At 64.6% G+C, this 19,133-nt stretch overlaps 3 protein-coding genes across 13 annotated transcripts; 2 read left to right on the top strand and 1 right to left on the bottom strand.

Moving 5' to 3' along the window:
* The first annotated feature begins 5,584 nt into the window (after nt 1–5,584).
* ARMC12 (armadillo repeat containing 12) lies at nt 5,585–10,939 on the top strand. Of its 10 annotated transcripts, none has more exons than XM_080569098.1 (6): nt 8,269–9,167; nt 9,325–9,461; nt 9,641–9,775; nt 9,862–10,035; nt 10,115–10,186; nt 10,337–10,939. In XM_080569098.1, the coding sequence occupies exons 1-6, from the start codon at nt 9,008–9,010 to the stop codon at nt 10,661–10,663; spliced, it is 1,005 nt and encodes a 334-aa protein (XP_080425224.1). In that variant the 5' UTR covers nt 8,269–9,007; the 3' UTR covers nt 10,664–10,939. The 10 variants fall into 10 exon arrangements, with proteins under 10 accessions (XP_080425230.1, XP_080425225.1, XP_080425231.1 ...); XM_080569106.1 differs by having other exon boundaries at nt 10,298–10,786; XM_080569104.1 differs by adding an exon at nt 5,585–7,071 and having other exon boundaries at nt 9,091–9,167; nt 9,862–10,786.
* On the bottom strand, nt 10,932–12,578 carry CLPS (colipase). 2 transcript variants are annotated; one of them, XM_080569125.1, is made up of 3 exons: nt 11,907–12,576; nt 11,255–11,377; nt 10,932–11,152 (listed from the first exon to the last, which is right to left on the bottom strand). In XM_080569125.1, exons 1-3 carry the CDS (start codon nt 12,000–12,002, stop codon nt 11,015–11,017), a joined length of 357 nt encoding a protein of 118 aa, XP_080425251.1. In that variant the 5' UTR covers nt 12,003–12,576; the 3' UTR covers nt 10,932–11,014. The 2 variants fall into 2 exon arrangements, with proteins under 2 accessions (XP_080425251.1, XP_080425250.1); XM_080569124.1 differs by having other exon boundaries at nt 11,255–12,578.
* A 1,528-nt stretch (nt 12,579–14,106) lies between these two features.
* LHFPL5 (LHFPL tetraspan subfamily member 5) lies at nt 14,107–18,474 on the top strand. Its single transcript, XM_080569084.1, has 4 exons — nt 14,107–14,630; nt 17,294–17,530; nt 17,879–17,909; nt 18,171–18,474. The coding sequence occupies exons 1-3, from the start codon at nt 14,219–14,221 to the stop codon at nt 17,893–17,895; spliced, it is 666 nt and encodes a 221-aa protein (XP_080425210.1). The 5' UTR covers nt 14,107–14,218; the 3' UTR covers nt 17,896–17,909; nt 18,171–18,474.
* Nucleotides 18,475–19,133: the final 659 nt, after the last annotated feature.

Here is a 19,133-nt window from a genome sequence, read left to right as displayed (position 1 = left end):
TTCTTTCGCCCGCCCGTCTGGCGCGGAGGGTTTTGTTATTGGTCGAGGGGGCGGGGATATGCAAAGCAGAGGGGGGCGGTGCTCTGGTTTGGCCACGCCCCGTTCGGGCCCGCCCCGCGCCGAGCACTTGCTGGGGGGGGGAGGGGGCAATGGGTTGGGGGGGTCCTGGCCCTGTGCAATGCCCCGGGGGGGGGGGTACCATCCCCATGCAATTCTCCCCGGGAGGGGGGTCTTATCCCCGTGAAATGTCCTGAGGGGGGGGTCTCAGCCCCGTGCAATGCCCCCCGGGGGGGCCCTGTCCCCGTGTAATATCCCCAGGGGGTGCAGCTCCATGCAATTCTCCCTGGGGGAGGGGGGGGGGGGGGGGGTCTTGTCCCCATGCAGCGCCCCCAGGGGGGGGTCTTGTCCCCATGCAATATCTCGGGGGGTGCTACAGCTCCATGCAATGCCCTCGGGGGGGGGGGTCTTGCCCCCATGCAATGCCCCGGGGGGGGGGGGGGGGGAATCTTGCCCCCATGCAATGTCCCAGGGGGGTGCAACGCTCCCGAGGCCACCCCAGTCCCGGTGCCCCAAAGCCCCCCCCAGTGATGCCACAGCCCAGCCCCCAGCACCAGTGGCCCCGTGTGATGCCCCTCCGGGGACCCCAGCCCCAGAAATGCCCCAGGGGCACCCCAGCACCCCGAAAAAGTTAATAAATAATAAATAATAATAAATAATAATCATAAACAACACCCCCCAGGAGCTGGTGCTGGGGGGGGGCGTTGTTCCAGGGGACACGCCGGCAGTGGGGACAGGCAGAAATGTTCCCGTTCGCGGTAACCCTGATCAGATTTTTCCTACGAGCTGCCTCAGAAACACCCCTTTTTTTTAGGGAAAAATGAAGCGCGTTGGAAACGCGGAGCCCAGCGCCGCTTTGGCCTGGTCAGGAAATTGCAGCGCCTGGGCCTGGAAGGGCAAAAAAACCTGGAGCTGGGGGGGGGGTTTAGCCCCAGGCAGATTGAAACCAGGGGTTTGATAACTGGGGGGGGTTATAATGTGTGGGATTTTATCGGGATTGTGCTCGACCCGGTGCCCCCACTCCCAACCCGCTCCCCACGTCCTGACCCCATAAAATCCCCCACGGGGCTGCGGCACCGAGGTGCTCCCGCGGGCCTGCCCTCGCTGCTGAACTAGGCTTTGCCAGCTGTAATTTAGCTAAAACCGGCCCTAAATGGCAACACGGAGTAAAAGCGAAAGCCCGCTTTCGAAAAAAAAGTGGCAGATTTGGTTCATTTAGGAGAGCTTTCCCTCGCCTAACGTGACCCCGGTGGATCCGGCACTCCCAGCACCGCGCGAGGCGCTGCCCCAGGGCCTGGTTCCGGGCTCTGGCCTCAAATATTTCCTGCCTGCCCTCTGACAGCTTTCAATTCCTCCCCACCGGATCAATATTTGGGGTCCCAGCTCCCTGGCTGCATTTCGGGGGGGCTGAGGCCGAGGCCCTGCAGAACTGCACCAGGCCGGCGGCGGTGCCGGGGGCTGCAGCCTGCTTCGCACCACGGGAATGGTGAATCTGTTTGTTTGCAGAGACAAAAATAATAAAATACATGGGAAGAAAGCACCGGCGGGGTGGTTTTTTTCTTAATAAGTGGCCTCGCAGTGGCCGTGACACCAGCACCGGTACGGAGCCGCGGCCCCGTCCTCGCCCACCCCGACTTCGCAGCCCCGCTCGTGAGGAAATTCGGCTTGAGACGTGGATGAAAGGAGCGGGGGCTGACGTAGGCTTTGGAAAGCCAGGAAATTCACCGTTCCAGCTGCGGCCTCGCTTCACCCGCCCGTGCCTGGGTGTTGCAGCACAGCCGTTGTGCAAGACCCCACGCCGAGCTCGGACCCCGCCACGCTCCGGAGCAGCGGGGCCGCGGAGCCGAGCCGGGTTTTTTTTCTCCGGTTGCCACCAGTGGAGCCGCTGTGGGAGCCCCGGAGCCCCCCCGAGACCACCCGGTGGGGCTGGAGGTGACGGAGGGAAGGGGAAAAGGTGGGAGAGGGGCCACGGTGGGGCTGTGCCCGGAGGGGACGAGGAGCCTCGGGTGCTTGGGTGCATGGTGGGGATGAGGCCGCGGTGCAGCACGGCGTGGCGTGAGCTTTGCAGCAAGGGGAAAAAAAAATCATCTGATTTAGGGGTTTAATCCAGAAATCTGGACAAAATGCAGCAGATGCAGCACTGGGGGCTGGGTGCGTGACCCCCACCCCGGTGCCCTGTCCCTCCTGTCCCGTCCCAGGAGGAAATGTGCTCCTCGGGAGCGAAATGCCATAAATAATCCCCGAAGGCGCTGCTGAGGCTGCCAGGGGCACGGCTTGTTCCCCTCGCCATCCAGCTGGCCACACGCGTCCTGCCCGAGGCCGGAGCCTGCGCTGCCGTCACCGGTCCCCGAGGGACAGGGACCAGGGGACACCTCAGCCCCGGCCGAAATTCGGGGGGGGGCAGAGCCCCGACCCCCACCCCGAGGCCGACAGCCGTCCCGGTGGTGGGCCCCGAGCACCTTGCGCGACGTCGGGGAGGAGGCTGCCGCAACGGGGTGGGGGGAGGGTGGGGGGGAAAATAAAATAAAACAGGAGATATTTTTATTCATCTGTGTCTTCTAAAAATAACCGGCAATGATCTGCCTCGCGAGCGGGGAGGAGCGGCGTCCCCGCTGCTGGCTGCGGACCCGAAAGCCGCAGCAGCGAAATCTGCCGAGCGCGTTGGAGATCAAAGCAAATCGCATTTCTCCGGCTTCCTCCAGCGCCCCGGCCTCCATCGATCCACCCCCGGGGATCCCCCCCCGCCCCGTGTGGTCCACGCTCACCGGCGGGACCGAATCCATCCCGGCCTCCGCTGCCCGGATTTCATCCCCGAGCCTGATTTTGGGGAGAAAAGCGGCTTTTTGCCCCCCCCCCCCCCCGGCACCCCCCCCGGGTGTGCCCCGGTTTCGGCCCCAGTTGAAGGGGGGGTAACGGGGAGGCGGCGGTGGTGGCGGCGGCGGCGCGGGAGCCGGGTGTTTACGGAGGCGCAGGCGGCGTTGCACAACAGGCAGCACGGGTACACCGCGTCCTCGCCGCCGGAGGTGCAGCTGCGCCCGCGGCGGGGACGGGAGGGTGGGGGGGACGTGGGGACCGGGGGGGACGTGGGGACGGGGGTGGGGGGACGTGGGGACACGGGGATGTGGGGACACGGGGACGTGGGGACACGGGGACACGGGGATCTGGGGACACGGGGACGTGGGGACATGGGGACATGGGGACATGGGGACACGGGGACAGGGGGACATGGGGACATGGGGATGTGGGGACACGGGGATGTGGGGACACGGGGATCTGGGGACACGGGGACAGGGGGATATGGGGACACGGGGATGTGGGGACTGGGGGGGGATGTGGGGATAGGGGGGACGTGGGGATATGGGGATGTGGGGATATGGGGACCTGGGGACACGGGGACACGGGGATATGGGGACACGTGGACAGGGGGACATGGGGACACGGGGTTGTGGGGACTGGGGGGGACGTGGGGATGGGAGGGGACATGGGGACACGGGGATGTGGGGACACGAGGACATGGGGACACAGGGACAGGGGGATATGGAGACATGGGGATGTGGAGACTGGGGGGGGAAGTGGGGACATGGGGATGTAGGGACACAGGGTTGTGGGGACACAGGGATGTGGGGACACGGGGATGTGGGGATATGGGGATGTAGTGATATGGGGACATGGGAATATGAGGACACGGGGACATGGGGACACAAGGACGTGGGGACACGGGGGAGGCAGCAGGGCCAGCACACCCGCTCAGTGAGGAGCTGCCTGACCGCAGGGGATGCAGAGCTGTTTTCTGCAGGAAATCCCCCCAAATTCTTCCTACCGGCGAGGTGGCCGGATGCGCTCATGGCCGGATCCGGCCCTGCGAGCCTCCTCGCCTCGCTCTGACCCCGGTTCCTGCAGCGAAACGTTGCCGCTGAGCGGGGACGAGGCACCCGCGGCACCCGCACACGTGGGGACCCAGCGCCCCCCTTGTGCCCCTGCCCCACCGCAGGCCGGATCCTGCCCTGGGATCCTGCACCTCCGCCGCCACCGGCCCTGGGCCTTTCCACGTGCGTTTCAAACCCCAAAATTTCCGGGTTGGGATCTGAACGTGCATCGCCTCTAGCCAGGGCTGGATCGATGTCCCCGGCCCCGAGGCTGGCGGCGTTTCCTTCCAGCAGCTCCCGCCGGGACGGCTTTTCCCCGGCCGCAGGACGCGCATATTGCCCTGGGTTCTCCCTCCTCCGGGGGGAAAAAAAAAATAAAATTAAAAATCCGTATTATTATTAAACACGACACGAGTCTGAATGAATTGAGAGAGGGGGGAAGGGTCCGAGGCTCCCTCCTGCACCCGGCCGGGGGGGGAAACCGCCGGAGATAACGCCCCGAGCGCCGGGCGCAGGATGCAGCGGGGCCGGAGCGAGGAGTATAAATAACGTCCGGCCCCGCCGCGCTGGCCGGGGGCCACTTGTAGCACAAAGTACATTCCGGTCGGGACGTAACGAACTGTACCAGCCTCTGCCGGGCTGGCGGTGCCGGGGCCCCCTGGCCCCGTCCCGCCGTGGGGAGTTGGGTGGCGGGGGCAGGGGGGGGTGTGAAGGGTGCTGAGCCCGCTCCTGGTGTGGGGAGCGAGGGGCGCAGCCCCCCGGGGATGTGCTGTGGGGTGGGGACCCCACAGCCCCCCCCCCATGTGCCCGAGTGCTTATAGGGACACGTAGCAGCAGGGACAGCTCGGTTACGTTGGGGTTGCGTCCCACCCCAAAAAAAATATCCCCCCCCCAAAAAAAAACCATCCCTGCCCTGCAGCCCGTGGCTTGGAGGGGGGGAGCTCGGAGGGGGTCTCCCGAGCGAGGCCGGACCCTGACCCCGCAGCTCTGCGGCACCTCACGGGCGAGGCGGGCGGGCGGCGTGCCAGGCGCCCGGCGTGGGGGACGCGATGTACCGGGCGCGGGAGCGCAGGGAACAGCCCTGAGTCAGCGGCCGGGGAAGTGGGTGTGCGAGGGAAACCGCTCCGCACGGCTGCGGCCGGCCCCGGCCTCTGCCCTGGGGGGGAGATGGGGGGTCCCTGGGGGGTCCCCCTGGGGGGTTAGGGGGGAGCTGCCTGCTCTCTGGGGCGGGGGGGGGGGGGTTGCGGGGAGGAATTCCCCTCCCCGGTGCTGGAAAGGCCCCGTAAAGGGGATGGGTCCCTGCTCGGGTCCCGAGGGATGGTGTCACCCCCTCCCCAGGCTGCATCGCCCCCGGTGTCACCCCCAGCATCACCCCCTGGAATCGCCCCCAGCATCGCCCCCAGCATCTCCCCCAGTGCAGCACCCCCCATTTGGTGCCCCCCCCCAGTCTCCCCCTCCCCCCATAAACCCTCATCATCCCTTTCAGCTCACCCCCAGCCTCGTACCCCACTGCACCAGCCCCAGTTTTGTCCCCCCCCTCCAGTGTGTCCCCCCCCAGCATAAGCCTCCAGCATCCCTTTCAGCATCACCCCAAGCACGACCCCCCGTGTGCCCCCCCCACGCACCACCCCCTGGCACCTCACCCCCGTGCAGCCCCCAGCGTTGCCCCCAGCTCCCAAGAATTTGGGGGAATTTTTCCGCTTTTACCCTGCTGGAAAGCAGCAGCGAGTCCTGCCCTGCTCCCGGGGGGGGGGCTCGGGGCCAGACGTGGCACTGGTGGGCACCGCTTGCCCCCCCGGGTGGTTTTGGGGTGCCCCCATCCCAGACCCCCCCATCCGTCTCCATCCCCTGGGATGTCGCCCTGCCTTACAACACGCAGCAGCCCTAAAGGAGGGGACAGGAGGGGGGGGGGACACCCATGCAGGGCCAGCACCCAGGCGGGGTCAGCACCCGTCCCTCTTCCAGCTCTGGGGGGGGAGAACCTAAGGGCAGAAAAACCCGCGAGCGACGTTGTTCCCCCCGCCACAAGCGAAGGCAAAAACAGGAGAGGCCGGGGAAAAAAAAAAAAAATCTTCAACAATTGGTTTTGGCAAGAAGAGGAAAACCAGAGAGCTTTTCATGAATTTTTCTTTTTTTTTTTTGCTAGAAAGGTTGTTTTTCCTCCAGCGAAAGTTCAAAACGCCGCCGCCGTCGCCGTGCCGGTGCCAACCCTGAGCCCTCTCCCCAGGGCTCTGCAAACCCCGCTGGGACTGAAGCAAACCCCAAAAGGGGCCGGGGCCGGGGGGGTGCCCCGTGGGAGCAGGATCGGCCCCCCCACACACACAACCCCTGCCCGGGTGCTTTGGGTGCGTGGCGGTGGACTTGGGCAGCGGCCCAAGGATTTGGGGCTTCCCCGCATCCGGAGGTGGGGAAAAATCAGGCCTGGCCCCAAAACCCTCCTGGGGCAGCCCCGGGGTGCATCCACGACCCCCCCCCCCCCCTTGCACCCTCTGTGGAGCCCCTAAATCCTTTGGGACCCTCGAACCCCGATGCCACGGGGGCCGATCCCGTCCCGCTGCCGCCCCCGTGCTCATTTTGCTCCTGCAGCAGGATCGGGCCCCTGCCCAGCACCAGTCGGGGGGGGGGGGGGCACCCAGCTGGGTGCTAAAATGCCGCCGTGGGGAGGGTCCTCTGCAGGGACCGGGGCTCTGGGGGGGGTCAATGCCACGCAGGAAGGATCTGCCCCCTTCCCGGGGGATCCTTGCGGGGGGATTTTGGCGAGGGCCGGCTTCTGGGGGTGCCCTGAGCCCCGTGGGGAGCCCCTGAGGGGGGCTTGGGGGGGGTGGAAAGGGAGCCTCGGGGAAATATTGCTCATAACAATAATAATAAAAGGAACAGTAATGGTAATGATAATAACGGCAATGGTGATAATAATAACAGTAATGGTAATAATAATAGTAGTAATGGTAATAACAGTAATAGTAATAACGGTAACAGCAATAGTAATAGCGATAGTAATAACACCAATGGTAAGGATAATAATAGGAATGATAATAATAATAGAGATAAGAATAATGAAGGGGCCGTACTTGCACGAAGGACGGCACTAACGGCGAGGGGAGCCAAGCTTCTGCAAGAAAAAGGGTTAAAGCAGCGCGGCGAAGACGAGGTGAAGGCCATGGGGCCGGCAGGAAAGGGGGGGGGAGCGAGGGAGGAGGGAGGTTGGGGAGCGGGAGCGAGGCTGTGTGCAAGAGCGAGCAGAACATCCTGTACCCTCGTGTTAAAAACAGCCCCGGCTGGGGGGGGGGACACGGGGGGGGACACGGCGGCGGGGGCGCGGGAACGTCGCCGCGGGTGTCCCCCCACGCCGGTGCCCCTCGATTGGCTTTAGGGGGGGGGGGGTGTGCGGGGTGGTTTTGGGGCGCTGGGGGGGGAGAGGGGGGTCAAACCGTCGTGGGCATCCCGCTGCGGTGCAAAGTGGGGCGCGTGGTTTTTTGTTTTTTTTTTTTGGGGGGGGCAGTTATGGGTTTGCCCCCGTTTGCATCGCTTTGCCATGCAAAGCAGTGCTGGAGGTGGGGGCATCCCTCAATCCTCCCCAGGGCAATTTTTTTATTTTATTTTTTTTTGGGGGGGGGGATGCCGCCGCGTCCCCCCCCAGCTCCGAACGGAGCTGGGGGGGGACGCGGCGGCATCCCCCCCCCCCCCCAAAAAAATATCTTGCATTTTTGGGGGATGGAAGCACCATCTGCCAGCACACGGATGCTCTGTGCATTCCCCCCGCCCCCCCCAAGGTCGGGGTGCCCCCCCCGGGGCTTGCAGCACCCCACACGCGCCGGGGCCCCTTCCTGTGTTTGTCAACGCCGTGAGTCAGGCGGCCGCTTCTCGGCTCGCGCCAGCGCTCACCCGCGGGGAGCTGCCAAAATTGAGCCGCTGCTCACCCACGAATAGGATTAGGGTTTAGTTGTTATTTTTTGGGGGGGGCTGCGACCCTCCCCTAACCCCCCCCAAACTCTTCCCACCTCTCCAGTATTTCCCTGCCAGGGCCAGGAAGATGTCCCCCCCCTAAAAAAAGAAATCTCCATCGTATACAGGGCACGGCCCAGGCTGTGCCCCCAACACTGGCGCCCCCCAATCTGGTGAGGGGTGACCCCGAAAGAGGGGCTCAGGGAGCACCGCAGGGCCCCCGAGGCTGAGCATCCCCCCCCCAAATGGGGCTGGGGGGGTCCGCAGGGCTCTGGGGGGGTGCTCGGGGAGGTGGGGGCTGCCCTCTGCTGGTCCTGCCTGCGCTGGCCGCATCCTGCCCATGCCAAGGGTGCAGAGCCCCTGGCGGCGCTCCCAGTATGCCCAGTAAGTGCACTGGGGGGGGGGGGAGGGGGGTGGGCAGCACCTCCCTGCTGGCACCTTGGGGTGCTGAGCCCTGAGCAGGCGGCAGGGCTGGGGACATGTGCCATGTCCCATGGCCCTGCCGCATGGCCCGTGTCCCCCGCCCCATGTCCTGCGTCCCTTGTCCCCTGCCGTGTGTCCCAGGTCCCCTTCCCCCTGTCCCTTGTCCCCTTCCCCGTGTCCCTCGTCCCCTTCCCTGTGTCCCATGTCCCCTACCCCATGTCCTCGCCCCCTGCCATTTGTCCCTTGTCCCCTGCCCCATGTTCCATGTCCCCTTCCCTATGCCCCTTGTCCCCTTCCCTATGCCCCTTGTCCCTTACCATGTGTCCCCCGTCCCCTGCCATGTGTCCCTCGTCCCCTGCCCCAAGCTCCTCGTCCCCAGCCCCGTGTCCCAGCGGGTGTCCAGGCACAGTGCCACCCCCCCCATGCCGGGCGCAGAGGGTCAGGACCCCCCCCCCGGGACACGGGTGCTCCCCTGGGCTCACCCCACCCCACCCCACGTCCCCAGCTCAGTGGCTTCGTGTCCCCGGGGTGGTGCGACAAGGTGACAGCACGGGGCTGGGGGGTGGGGGGGGCTCCTCCGGCCGAGCCTGGAGGGGGGGGCACCTCGGTGACCCACGCGCACCCCGACCCTGACCTCACAAGGCTCCGCACCCCGGGGATGATTCTGCTTCCAGGAGCCGCCCCGGTCCCGTGGGGCTCGGGGGGCTGCGGTGCCGGGGATGGCGGCGTGCTGGGGGACCTGGACGGGGCGGCGCGTCCTGAGCGTGGCCACGGGCGCCGGGGCCGTCTACCTCCTCTACAGGACCGTGGCCGAGGCGCTGAGCAGCGCGCCCGGCGGCACCAACCACTACCGGCTGGAAAGCCCGGACCACCAGGACGGTGGGTGGGAGGGGACCGCCGGGGTCCCCCCTCTGCCACCTCCCTGCCCGTGCCTCAGTTTCCCCTCCCGTGGGACGTGAGCCTGAAGGAAAATTTGGGTTCCCCGTGGGAACCGTGCGCCGCCCCGGTGCGACTGCGGCTCCCCGCTTGCTCCCAGGGCTGCCCGTGGAGGAGGTTCTGAGCAGGAGGGTCTGCGAGGAGCTGCTGGAAATGCTGAGGGCGCAGCAGGACGGCCGGTCCCGCAGCGCCATCCTGCGCAGCATCACCCGCTGCGTCTACCTGATGGACGCGAAGGTGAAGGGCGCTGCGGGGACAGCACGAGGGCACCCCGCTGTGCTCCGGGGTGCTGCGGTTCCCATCCCCATCCCCATCCCCATCTCCTCCCTATCCCATCCCATCCCATCCCATCCCATCCCATCCCCATCTCCACCCCCATCCCACCCCCATCCCATCCCGGCCTGGCCTCCCTCCAGAACCCCACCTGCAGCCCGGAGCACATCCAGCTGGTGGCCTCCTGCCTGGACAACCACAACGGGGACACCAAGGTCCAGGCGCTGAACACCCTCAGGGCTTTTGCCACCCGGTCCCTGTTCACTGCCCAAGTCCAGGTCAGTGCTTCCCCCCCCGGCTCCTTGCGGCCCCCCCCGGCCAGCTGCGCACTGCTCCCTGAGCACCCCCTGCCCCGTCCCCGCAGGATTACTACCCCAAGATCCTGGATCTGGTCATCTCCTCCCGGGACACGGAGGTGCAGGTGGCGGCGCTGCGGCTGCTCAACGCGCTGCCCGTGCCCCCCAACATCGAGCCGCTGCTGCGCCGCGCGGTGCCGAACCTGCTGGGCTTCCTGCAGTGGGACAACTACGCCATCCAGGTACGCCGCCCCCCGCGCCCGGCGGGGACCCCCCAACATGGTGCCCACCCTCCCAGCCGCATCCCCGGTGTTTCTGCAGCTGCAGGTCCTCAGGCTGCTCATCGCGCTGTCCCGCAAGGAAGAGCTCCTGCCCGACATCCTCAACTGCCAGGTACGGCCCCCGGCCCCGCAGCCGGTGGGATTTGCAGGGGATTTGCATCCTCGTTTCCACCCCGGGGCTGCCCCCAGCTTGGCTGCTGGCTCCCAGCATCTCCTCGGCCAGGTCCGGCCCGAATTCCTGAGCCTCATGAACAACTCGCAGCCGGGGAAGCTGCTCTGCGAGATGCTGCTGCTGGTGGAGGTGCTGCACGGGGGCTGCGCGAAGCCCCGCCGCCCGAGCAAGAGCCCCAAGAGCGGCAGCTGCTCCCTCTACGAGGTCCTTTTCGGCGAGAACTCCCACCTGGACGAACACCTCCTGGTCATGTTCGTCCACCCCGAGGAGAGAGTGCAGCTCCAGGCGTGCAAACTCATCATGAGCCTGTGGTTGTACAAGCTGGATGCGGAGATCGCCGCCGCCGCCCTGGGCAAGCACGGCGCGGGCAGCGCCGCCTCTCTCCACATCTCGCCCTCTGGCGAATCCATTTTCTAGGGGACGCTCATGGCCGCCGTGCTCGCAGACGCAAATAAAACCCAGCACGGCTCCCTCACGGCCGCCCCCTGCACCCTTTTCCTGAATGCCCCCCCCCAAGCAGAGCTCACCCCCCCGGCTTATCGTTCGCCCGCAGCCCTGATCAATACCCGTTTTCACACGCCGCGTGTGTGCGCAAACACAGAGCCGTCTCCCCGCGGCTTTCCCAGGACCTTCTGGCCCTGCTGCCCCTGCCCCGTGCCAGGATGCATGGAGTGAAAACGCCGGCTTGCGACAGCAGAAATGCTCTTTACTAGAGCCCCCAGCCCCACCAGGCTTGTTCTGGGGGTGCCGGGGGGGGGCTCACGTCCTTCACCGCGCCGCCGCGGTGCTCTGCTTGTCCTTGCAGATGCCGAAGTCGCTGTTGGTGATAGAGCCCACGATGCTCCTGTCGGCTTCGCAGGTCAAGCCGCTCTCGCAGGGACACTTGTAGTAGACCCCATAGACGCTCTGCGGGGACGGGGGCACGGTAGAGGGGCCATCGCGGCCCCCCAACCTTGGAGGGTGACCCACGGGGACGGGCTGGGGACACCGCGTCGCTCAGGCACCTACCTTCGGGGAGCACTCCTGGAACTCGGCCGCCTTCGGCACGCACCGGGCCAGGTTCAGCCCGCTGTTGTGCTGGCAGCAGCCGCTCTTGCACTGGGCGCTCTGCAGGCACAGCTCCCCGGTGTCCTGCAGCGGCGAGGAGAGGTGTGAGCCCCACGTTTGGCTCGGACACCCGCCCCCCTGCCCCCAAGAACCACAGCGGTGGAACCAGGGGGTTGGGGCAGGTGTCAGAATCGCTCTGCCCTTCGGCTGGGGCTTGGGCAGACCCAGCAGCATTTACTCATTCTGGCCCAAAGTACGGCCCGCCGAGGCGCTGTTTTCTGTCCAGCTCATGGGATTAGGGCTGAGATGCACCAGGGAAGCCTTTCTCCCCCATATATCCTGCAAGGCCCCCCCAGGGAGAGTCCTCACTGACACAAAGAGCCTTCCCTGCCCCTCTGCAGCAGGAGAGATCCCGCACAACCCTGCAAAACCCAGCACACCATCCCACCTGCCTCAGTTTCCCCAGCTGCAAGTGAGTTTTGCTCTCAGGGCTGCAGCCATCACCTCGGGGCACCCCCACAGCCACTGCCAGAGACCGAAACATCGCAGACACCTCCACACCCCAAGCACCACGCACCCTGGCTGCAGCAAGGACGGGGTTTTCTCCTCTTACCAAATTAAAGATGAGCCCTCGCTCGTGCGGCACGGCCAGGGCCGGGGCCAGGAGCAGCAGGGAGAGGAGGAGGCCGATCTGCAGCGTGCTCGCCATGGTGGGCTTGTTCAGGGCTCCGCTGCGGGCGGCCGGGCGCTTTATAGCCGGCGCCTCCGCCAGCTGACGCAGCCTCTCCTATCGCAGCCGACCTGCCCGGGCTGCCGCGGAGGAACGGCGATGCCCTCGCTGCCCGGGGTGCGGTGCCAGCGCAGGTGGCGGCATGGCACGGAGGTGGGGACGATGCGCCCTGTCCCCAGGTGGCCTTCCCGCAGGGGTGATGTCCCCCTGCCGTACAGAAGCTCCTTTGGCCAAAGCAGATGTGGAATAACGGCACTGGGATTTCCACGGTGGGACCAGTCCTGCCCGCTCTCCTCCGCCCTGAGCCCTGGGGAGCTGGGATGAGCCACTTTCTCCAAGACTGCCCTGCTCGCATGGGGCTTCAAGGGCAAACCGAGCCCTGATGCAACAGCAGGAGCTCTGGGAAAACACCAAATCCCAAGCCCAGCTCCTCCGTCGACCCAACATTACCAGCACAGCCACCAGGAAACCCACTTAAGGAAACCCAGAGCATCACAGGAACGAGCCCACCCCCTGCCAGCCTCACTCAGTGCCTCAGAGCCCACCGAGGTCCCCCAGGCACCCCCTGCCCACCGGGTGTTTGCTCTCCGTGTTTCAATGGGTGCGGGATTTGGTTGAGGAAAGGAAAACAGCTCTGGGAATGGCACAGCTTTTCGCACCCGCATCAGCCCAGCTGCTCTGGGCAATGATTAACGCCCGGGCAGCCCTGACCTTCGGCAGCCGTGGGGGTGAGGCTCGGGCTGGCCCTGGCTGCAGGGCACCGCCACGCTGGCACCTGGGGAAAGGCCCCGAGGTGCCCACAGGTGTCCTGGGGGGTCCTGGCAGCTCCTCCCCCCCCTGCCTGCACCCCTCCAGCCCTGCTGTTGTGGGTCCGGGACCCATGAGACCCCATGTGCACTCCAGTGGGGCAAGGACCGAGGTGGTGCTGGGGAAGGCAGAGGAGAGCAGCCTTGGGCACACAGCTGGGGGGCACAGAACAGCCCAGGAGACATCCTGGGACACAACAAGGGGGGCACAGCACATCCCTGGGGCATCTCAGCACGTCCTGGGGTGCATCACACACCCCAGTGCGCCCAGCAAGGACCTGGGGCATACAGCAGGGTCACGGAGCACATCCTGGGGCACGGAGCACATCCCAGGGGGGACACTGAGAGCATCTTGGGGTGCGCAGAGGGGTGCAGGGCACATCCTGGGGCATGGGGTACGTGCTGAGCTGCACACGGTGGGGGTACAGGTGGGGTCCCAGGGGTGCGTCCAGGGTGCACATATCCTATGGGTGGGCACGGGGCATGTCCCAGGGACACTTCTTGGGTTATAGAGGATGGGGGGTGCATCCTGTGGGCACACGGGGGGGGCACAGGGCACACGTAGGGGGCACAAAACACATCCCAGAGCTGCACCTTGGGGACACGTGGCACATCCAGGGAGCACACGGTGAGGACACGGGGCATACCCCAGGGGCACATCCAGTTTGGGCACAGGGCGCATCCGAGGGGAATGGGGCACATCCCAGGGGCAGCGGGGCACAACTTGGGGGCGCATCCGATGGGCACCGAGGCACAGCCCGGGGGAGCGGAGCGCATCCCGGGGGCGCATCCGAGGGGCACCGGGGTGCGTGGGAAGGGCTCGGGGCGCATCCCGGGGGCGCATCCGAGGGGCACCGGGGTGCGTGGGAAGGGCTCGGGGCGCATCCCGGGGGCGCATCCGAGGGGCACGGGGCGCATCCAGGGGGCGCATCCCGGGGGCGTGGAGCGCGTTCCAGGGGCACATCCCGAGGGCACAACCCGGGGGAGCGTCCTCGGGGCACCGGGGCGCATCCCTGGGGACCATCCTCGGGGCACCGGGGCGCATCCCGGGGGCTCATCCCAGGAGCACCGGGGCACATCCGAGAGGCACCGGAGCGCATCCTTGGGGCACATCCCGGAGGCGTGGAGCGCATTCCAGGGGCACACCCCGGGGTCTCACCGCTCTGTCCCTCCCTCCCCAGCCCCGCTCGCTGCCCGGGGTCTCGCCGCCGCCTCCCGGGGCGGTGCCGGGGAGGGGGGAACGGAGGCGGGGGGGGGCGCGCCGGCGCAGCCCGAGCCTCCCCGCGGCGCCGCCGCTCTCGCTCGGGGCGGAGCGGGGCAGGACCCGGGGGGGGGAACCGGGAGGAGACCCCGGGAGGCGGCGGGGGCCGCAGGGGGCCCGGCGGGGCCATGCCCAAGCTGCTGCCGGCGCAGGAGGCGGCGCGGATCTACCACACCAACTACGTGCGGAACGCCAGGGCCATGGGCGTGCTGTGGGCCCTCTTCACCCTCTGCTTCGCCATCCTGATGGTGGTGACCTTCATCCAGCCCTACTGGATCGGCGACAGCATCGACACGCCGCAGGCCGGCTACTTCGGCCTCTTCTCCTACTGCATCGGCAACGCGCTCACCGGCGAGCTCATCTGCAAGGGCAGCCCCCTGGATTTCGGCACCATCCCCTCCAGCGCCTTCAAGACGGCGATGTTCTTCGTGGGCATCTCCACCTTCCTCATCATCGGCTCCATCCTCTGCTTCAGCCTCTTCTTCTTCTGCAACGCGGCCACCGTCTACAAAGTCTGCGCCTGGATGCAGCTGGCGGCAGGTGAGCGGGGCCGGGGGGCGATGGGTCCGTGGGGAGCTGCTGCTCCCCCTCAACTGCTCCGTGGTGGGGCCGGCCAGGAAAGGGGCAGCAGCACAACCTCCGTGCCCGCCCCGCTCCCTCGGACGGGTTAGAGGAGGAATTTGCAGTCAGTAAAGCAGCCACGATGCAGCTGAGACCCGATGGACGCGTTGCACGTGGGCACGGATCCTGCTGCAGAACCTCGTGGGATGAGGGACCCAGCCCCCGGAGCGTCCCTGCAGCCACCGGTGACCCCACATGGCAGCGGGACTGTTGCTTCCGAGCATCCCTGGGGGAGCAGGGCTCCATGCTCCGAGCATTAGGGATGGGGCAGGGATCCAGCAGGGAGATGGAGAAGACGTTGCTGGGTCCTCTTGTGCCCCCGCTCTCCCCTGCAGGAGCTGCCCTGAGCACGGGGCAGATGTAACGTGTAGGGGACCGAGCACAGGCTCGGTGCCACCGCCACCCTTTGCCACTTTTCTCATCCTCACACCCCGCCGACCCGCCTTGCAGCCCCCTCCAGCCCTCCCCAAAGCCCCAGACACCTGAGACACCCGTAACCCAGCCTGATCCAGCGCTGCTGAAACCCAACCCCGGCCTGTGCAGCTCCTGAATCATTGATGCGGGGACCGGCCGCTGTCCCCACGGTCCCCAGTGTCCCAGGGGAGGGCAGGTGGCAGTAGCGTGGGGTTGCTCCAGTTCCCAGCTCAAGAAACGAGCTCAAGCGAAGATTTAGATAAGAGGCTTGGGGCAGCTCAGCCTCCCAGGGAGAGCAGGGAAAGGCTTTGCAGCTGTGTTTGGGGCTTTTACGGACATTTTTGTGCTGGATGGGGAGAAAAACACAAGCGCAGGCAGCTCCAGCCACATGGATATGACTGAATCTTCCATGCTGGTGACCCTCTAACCTGTGCTTCAGGCTCCTCGAGGCAGAGGCTCTGAAACCTGCTCCTTGGGGTTCCCCCGGCGTCCCTGGGGAGCAGCTCCAGCAGCAGCCTCTGCTGGCAGCACCCCGCAGGCTGTGCAATCCCAACCCCATCCCTCATGGATGGAAACAGGAAAAATTGCTGCAAGGCTTCGGCGTTGCCAGACCCAGCAAGGCGAGGGGTCCGTCCCCTCCAGCGGGCGTGCAGGGGTGCAGCCAAGGGGCTCTGTGCCCCCCCAAGGGCTGCTGCTCTTCCATGGTGCCGAGGGCTTCGAATCACAGCTTTTCCCCTGCACCCAGGCGATGCAGAGGCTGCTGTGTGTGGGAGCTGCTTGGAAGAGGAAAGGTGGTGAGCGGATCCACCTTCAGGCTTGCTCTGTGCCAGGGTTTGTCTTCCCAGGAGAAGCAATTTCCTTCCAGCCTCCCCCATCCTTGTGCCCCTCCTCACCGTTACCTACAGCAAAGAGTAATTAAGCACTCGAGAGGCTGGCTGCTTCTAGACGATGAAAAATGCTCGCTGCTGACCTAGGAAGCTGCCCGCTGTCCTTGCTGCTCTCCTTCCCCTAAGCTAGGGGAATAAAAACCCTTAGCACAGCACAAGGCAAGCACCCGGAAAGGATTTTCAGGTTGACCACTGTCAGAAAACCCACGGATAGGGGGCAGGAGGCGGCTGTAGCACACGGGGTGCCCTGTGCCCTGCTGCTGCAGAGGGAGGTGCGGGTGGCTCCTCTGACCCCCCAGGACAAGCTGCCTTTAAAAGCAGCTGTGGGGTCTCCCCATTCCTGACGGACCCATCGGTGAGACACCCCTAGCTCAGCAAGCAGCCAAAGGCAGGGAGCAGCACCCCTGGTGCTGGTGCACCCGCTGCTTTCGGCTACGGAAACCCTGCAAAGGCAGGACACGGAGCTCCCCCGTGCCGCAGCCACCCTCACACTTGCATAAAAACACTTAAAAGACCAGTCCTGCATGCACGGCGCAACCAACGAGCTTCTTCAACAGCCCAAAGCCTTGCAGATGAGTGCAGCTCCTCTCCCTACCGAGCCCCAACCACTCTTCTTGGCCAGCAAATCCCCAGCAAGTACAAAAATTCCCAGCAAGCACAACAATTCCCAAGCACAACGACTTCTCAGAGCAGGGGGATGTGTAGGGAAAAATGCGCGTTGAGAGGCCGGGACACGCCGCGTGGCAGGAGATGCCCTCGGGCAGCTGGTGCCACGACTCCCACGGCGAGGGGCCGCGTCGGCCACCGAGGTCAGGCGTGGAGGGCTCCCAGCACCGCCAGCTCCCAGCCCTGGCTGGAACCAGCACAGCTGAGCAAGCAGAATTAACCCGCGTGCAAAGCTGCTGCTGCTGCTGGCGGCGGCTCCGGCTCGGCAAACCCAAAATCCAGCCGCGCACGGAGCAACAAAATTCTCCGCCTTGCACGAACTCGGTTGGTTTGTGCAAAACCAAAGTGGTTTTGCTTGGAGGACGCCTCGTTTTGGGGCGATGAGGCCAGTGCTGGAATGAGCAACAGCGGTGTGGGAAGGCAGCGCCGTGCCCACGCTGCAGCATCCCCAGCTCGGACGGTGCACAGCCCCTGCCTCCAGGTCCTGAGGAATATTTAAGCCTCGCCAGCCCGTTTTAGCGTTTTCCCTGTAATATTTGTGGTCGTGGCTGTGCTATTCCCCGTAACCTCCCCATCTGGGCATGCGGTACCTGCGACGTTTCCCCCTCCTTGCAGCTACGGGGCTGATGATCGGCTGCCTGATCTACCCCGACGGCTGGGACTCGAGCGAGGTGAGGCGCATGTGCGGGGACAAGACGGACAAGTACACGCTGGGCGCCTGCACCGTGCGCTGGGCGTACATCCTCTGCATCATCGGCATCCTCGACGCGCTCATCCTCTCCTTCCTGGCCTTCGTGCTGGGCAACCGGCAGGACAACCTCCTCCCGTCGGATTTTAAAGTGGAAAGCAAAGGTAAAAGGCAGCCGGGGCTGAGCACAAAACCCCAAGGACGGGGGTTATGATGGGGGTTATTTGGGGGGGTTGCTTCCCAGGGTGACGGGGACAGAGCCAGCATGAGGCAGCTGCCCAGGCTGTGTCCCACGCGTGGTCCTGCACCCAAGGGTGGGAGCAGGACTTCAGCTGAGCCCCCCGCCCCGCAAACCCCGGGCAGAGGTACCCAGGTTGAATTTAGAGCAAAGAAACCCCATGGGGCTGTGGGTTTTATCAAGCTTTTTGGAAAACAAACCCAAAAAACACACCTGCGCCTTGGTTATTGTTACCACACCCCATTAACCCTGTAATTACCTTTTTGTTTTACAGAGGAGGGCAACGACTGACAGCTGACCACCACGTAAGTGACGCACGGGGATTTCTGACGTTTCCTGCACGTGCGACACTGCTGTGCTTTGAGGATCGCTGGAGAACTGGCAATGATAGCTCGGTGGTGCTATATTGAGGGGTTTTCTTTGCGGTTAAATGGGAAATCGGCTTTGCTTTGCCTCCCAAAATGATGAAAACATCGTGCCTTGCCAAGTGACAAAGAGCTTAAAATTGGGTGTTATGCTACGGTTTGATGGTAGCAACAGTTGACTTTTTTTTTTTTTCTTCCCAGGGACTCCTAGAACTGCTCTTCAGCTTCAGGGGATGTAGCCCTTTGAAAATGACTTTTCCGGGAGCTTTACGTCTGCCCCCACCTGTGGGTTTTCTACAGTTGTTCTTTTCACATAAGGGGCCGCTGCCGGCTCACAGCTCTCACGGGGCTTGATGGGAAGAGCCCTGTTGGACGTGGTTTTTTGAGCCCATCAGCAGAGCCAGGGAAAGAGAGGGAGGAACAGGGACACAATTTGCTGCTCCTTGGGGTTTGTACACCTTCTTTCAGTGAAATGACTTCTGAATAAAAAAGGTAGCGTTTTGGATTTCGTGCTGGTCTCCTTGAGACAGGGAAAAGCCTTGGCTGTGCCCCAGATTTTCCCTGCGACCTTTTTTTGTTTGGAAATACCGTGACAGCCAATTCCTCGCAGAGCCCCCAGATCAGCTTCTCACGCCACCTTTAGACCCCAGCAGGGAAAAGCACAGCACCGCTCTCACCCAGTTAACCCCATTTAGCCCTAACTTCACACCCCGCCCCACAGCCTTCACCTGCACGGGGCAGCACACCACCCCCCCCGGCCCCAGGAGCTCTCACTCACCTGGTCAGAAGGCAGGACCAACCAACACGGGCAGCATTTTTCACTCCTAGTTGCTGGAATTTGCTGGTTCCTGCCGCAGAGAAGTCAGTTCGGTTCTCACGGCCGCCTTCCAGCATTACGGCTCCCCCTAACGAAGTGGTTGGGAAGGTTTTGTTACGAGACCTTGCTAGGGGAGAGAGCAGAGACGACACCATGTATGCGGCAGAATTAAAACCAGCAGCTTTTAGAATGGCAGAACTGCAGCAGTTACCCTGCTATCAGCTCCTTCCCCCTTTAAAAATGGGTTACAAGTCAATCAAAGATCTTGACCAACACCATCAAACAGTCTCGATCCAGAGAATCAAAACCCAGTGCTAGCTAGCAAAGAAAATTGAACCGAAGGGCCA

Source organism: Anser brachyrhynchus (genome assembly GCF_964034855.1).
Source record: "Anser brachyrhynchus genome assembly, chromosome: 27".
In the NCBI taxonomy this organism is placed as follows: Eukaryota; Metazoa; Chordata; class Aves; order Anseriformes; family Anatidae; genus Anser; species Anser brachyrhynchus.
The sequence above is the reverse complement of the archived record's forward strand: the minus strand, read 5'-3'. Positions and strand labels throughout refer to the sequence as shown.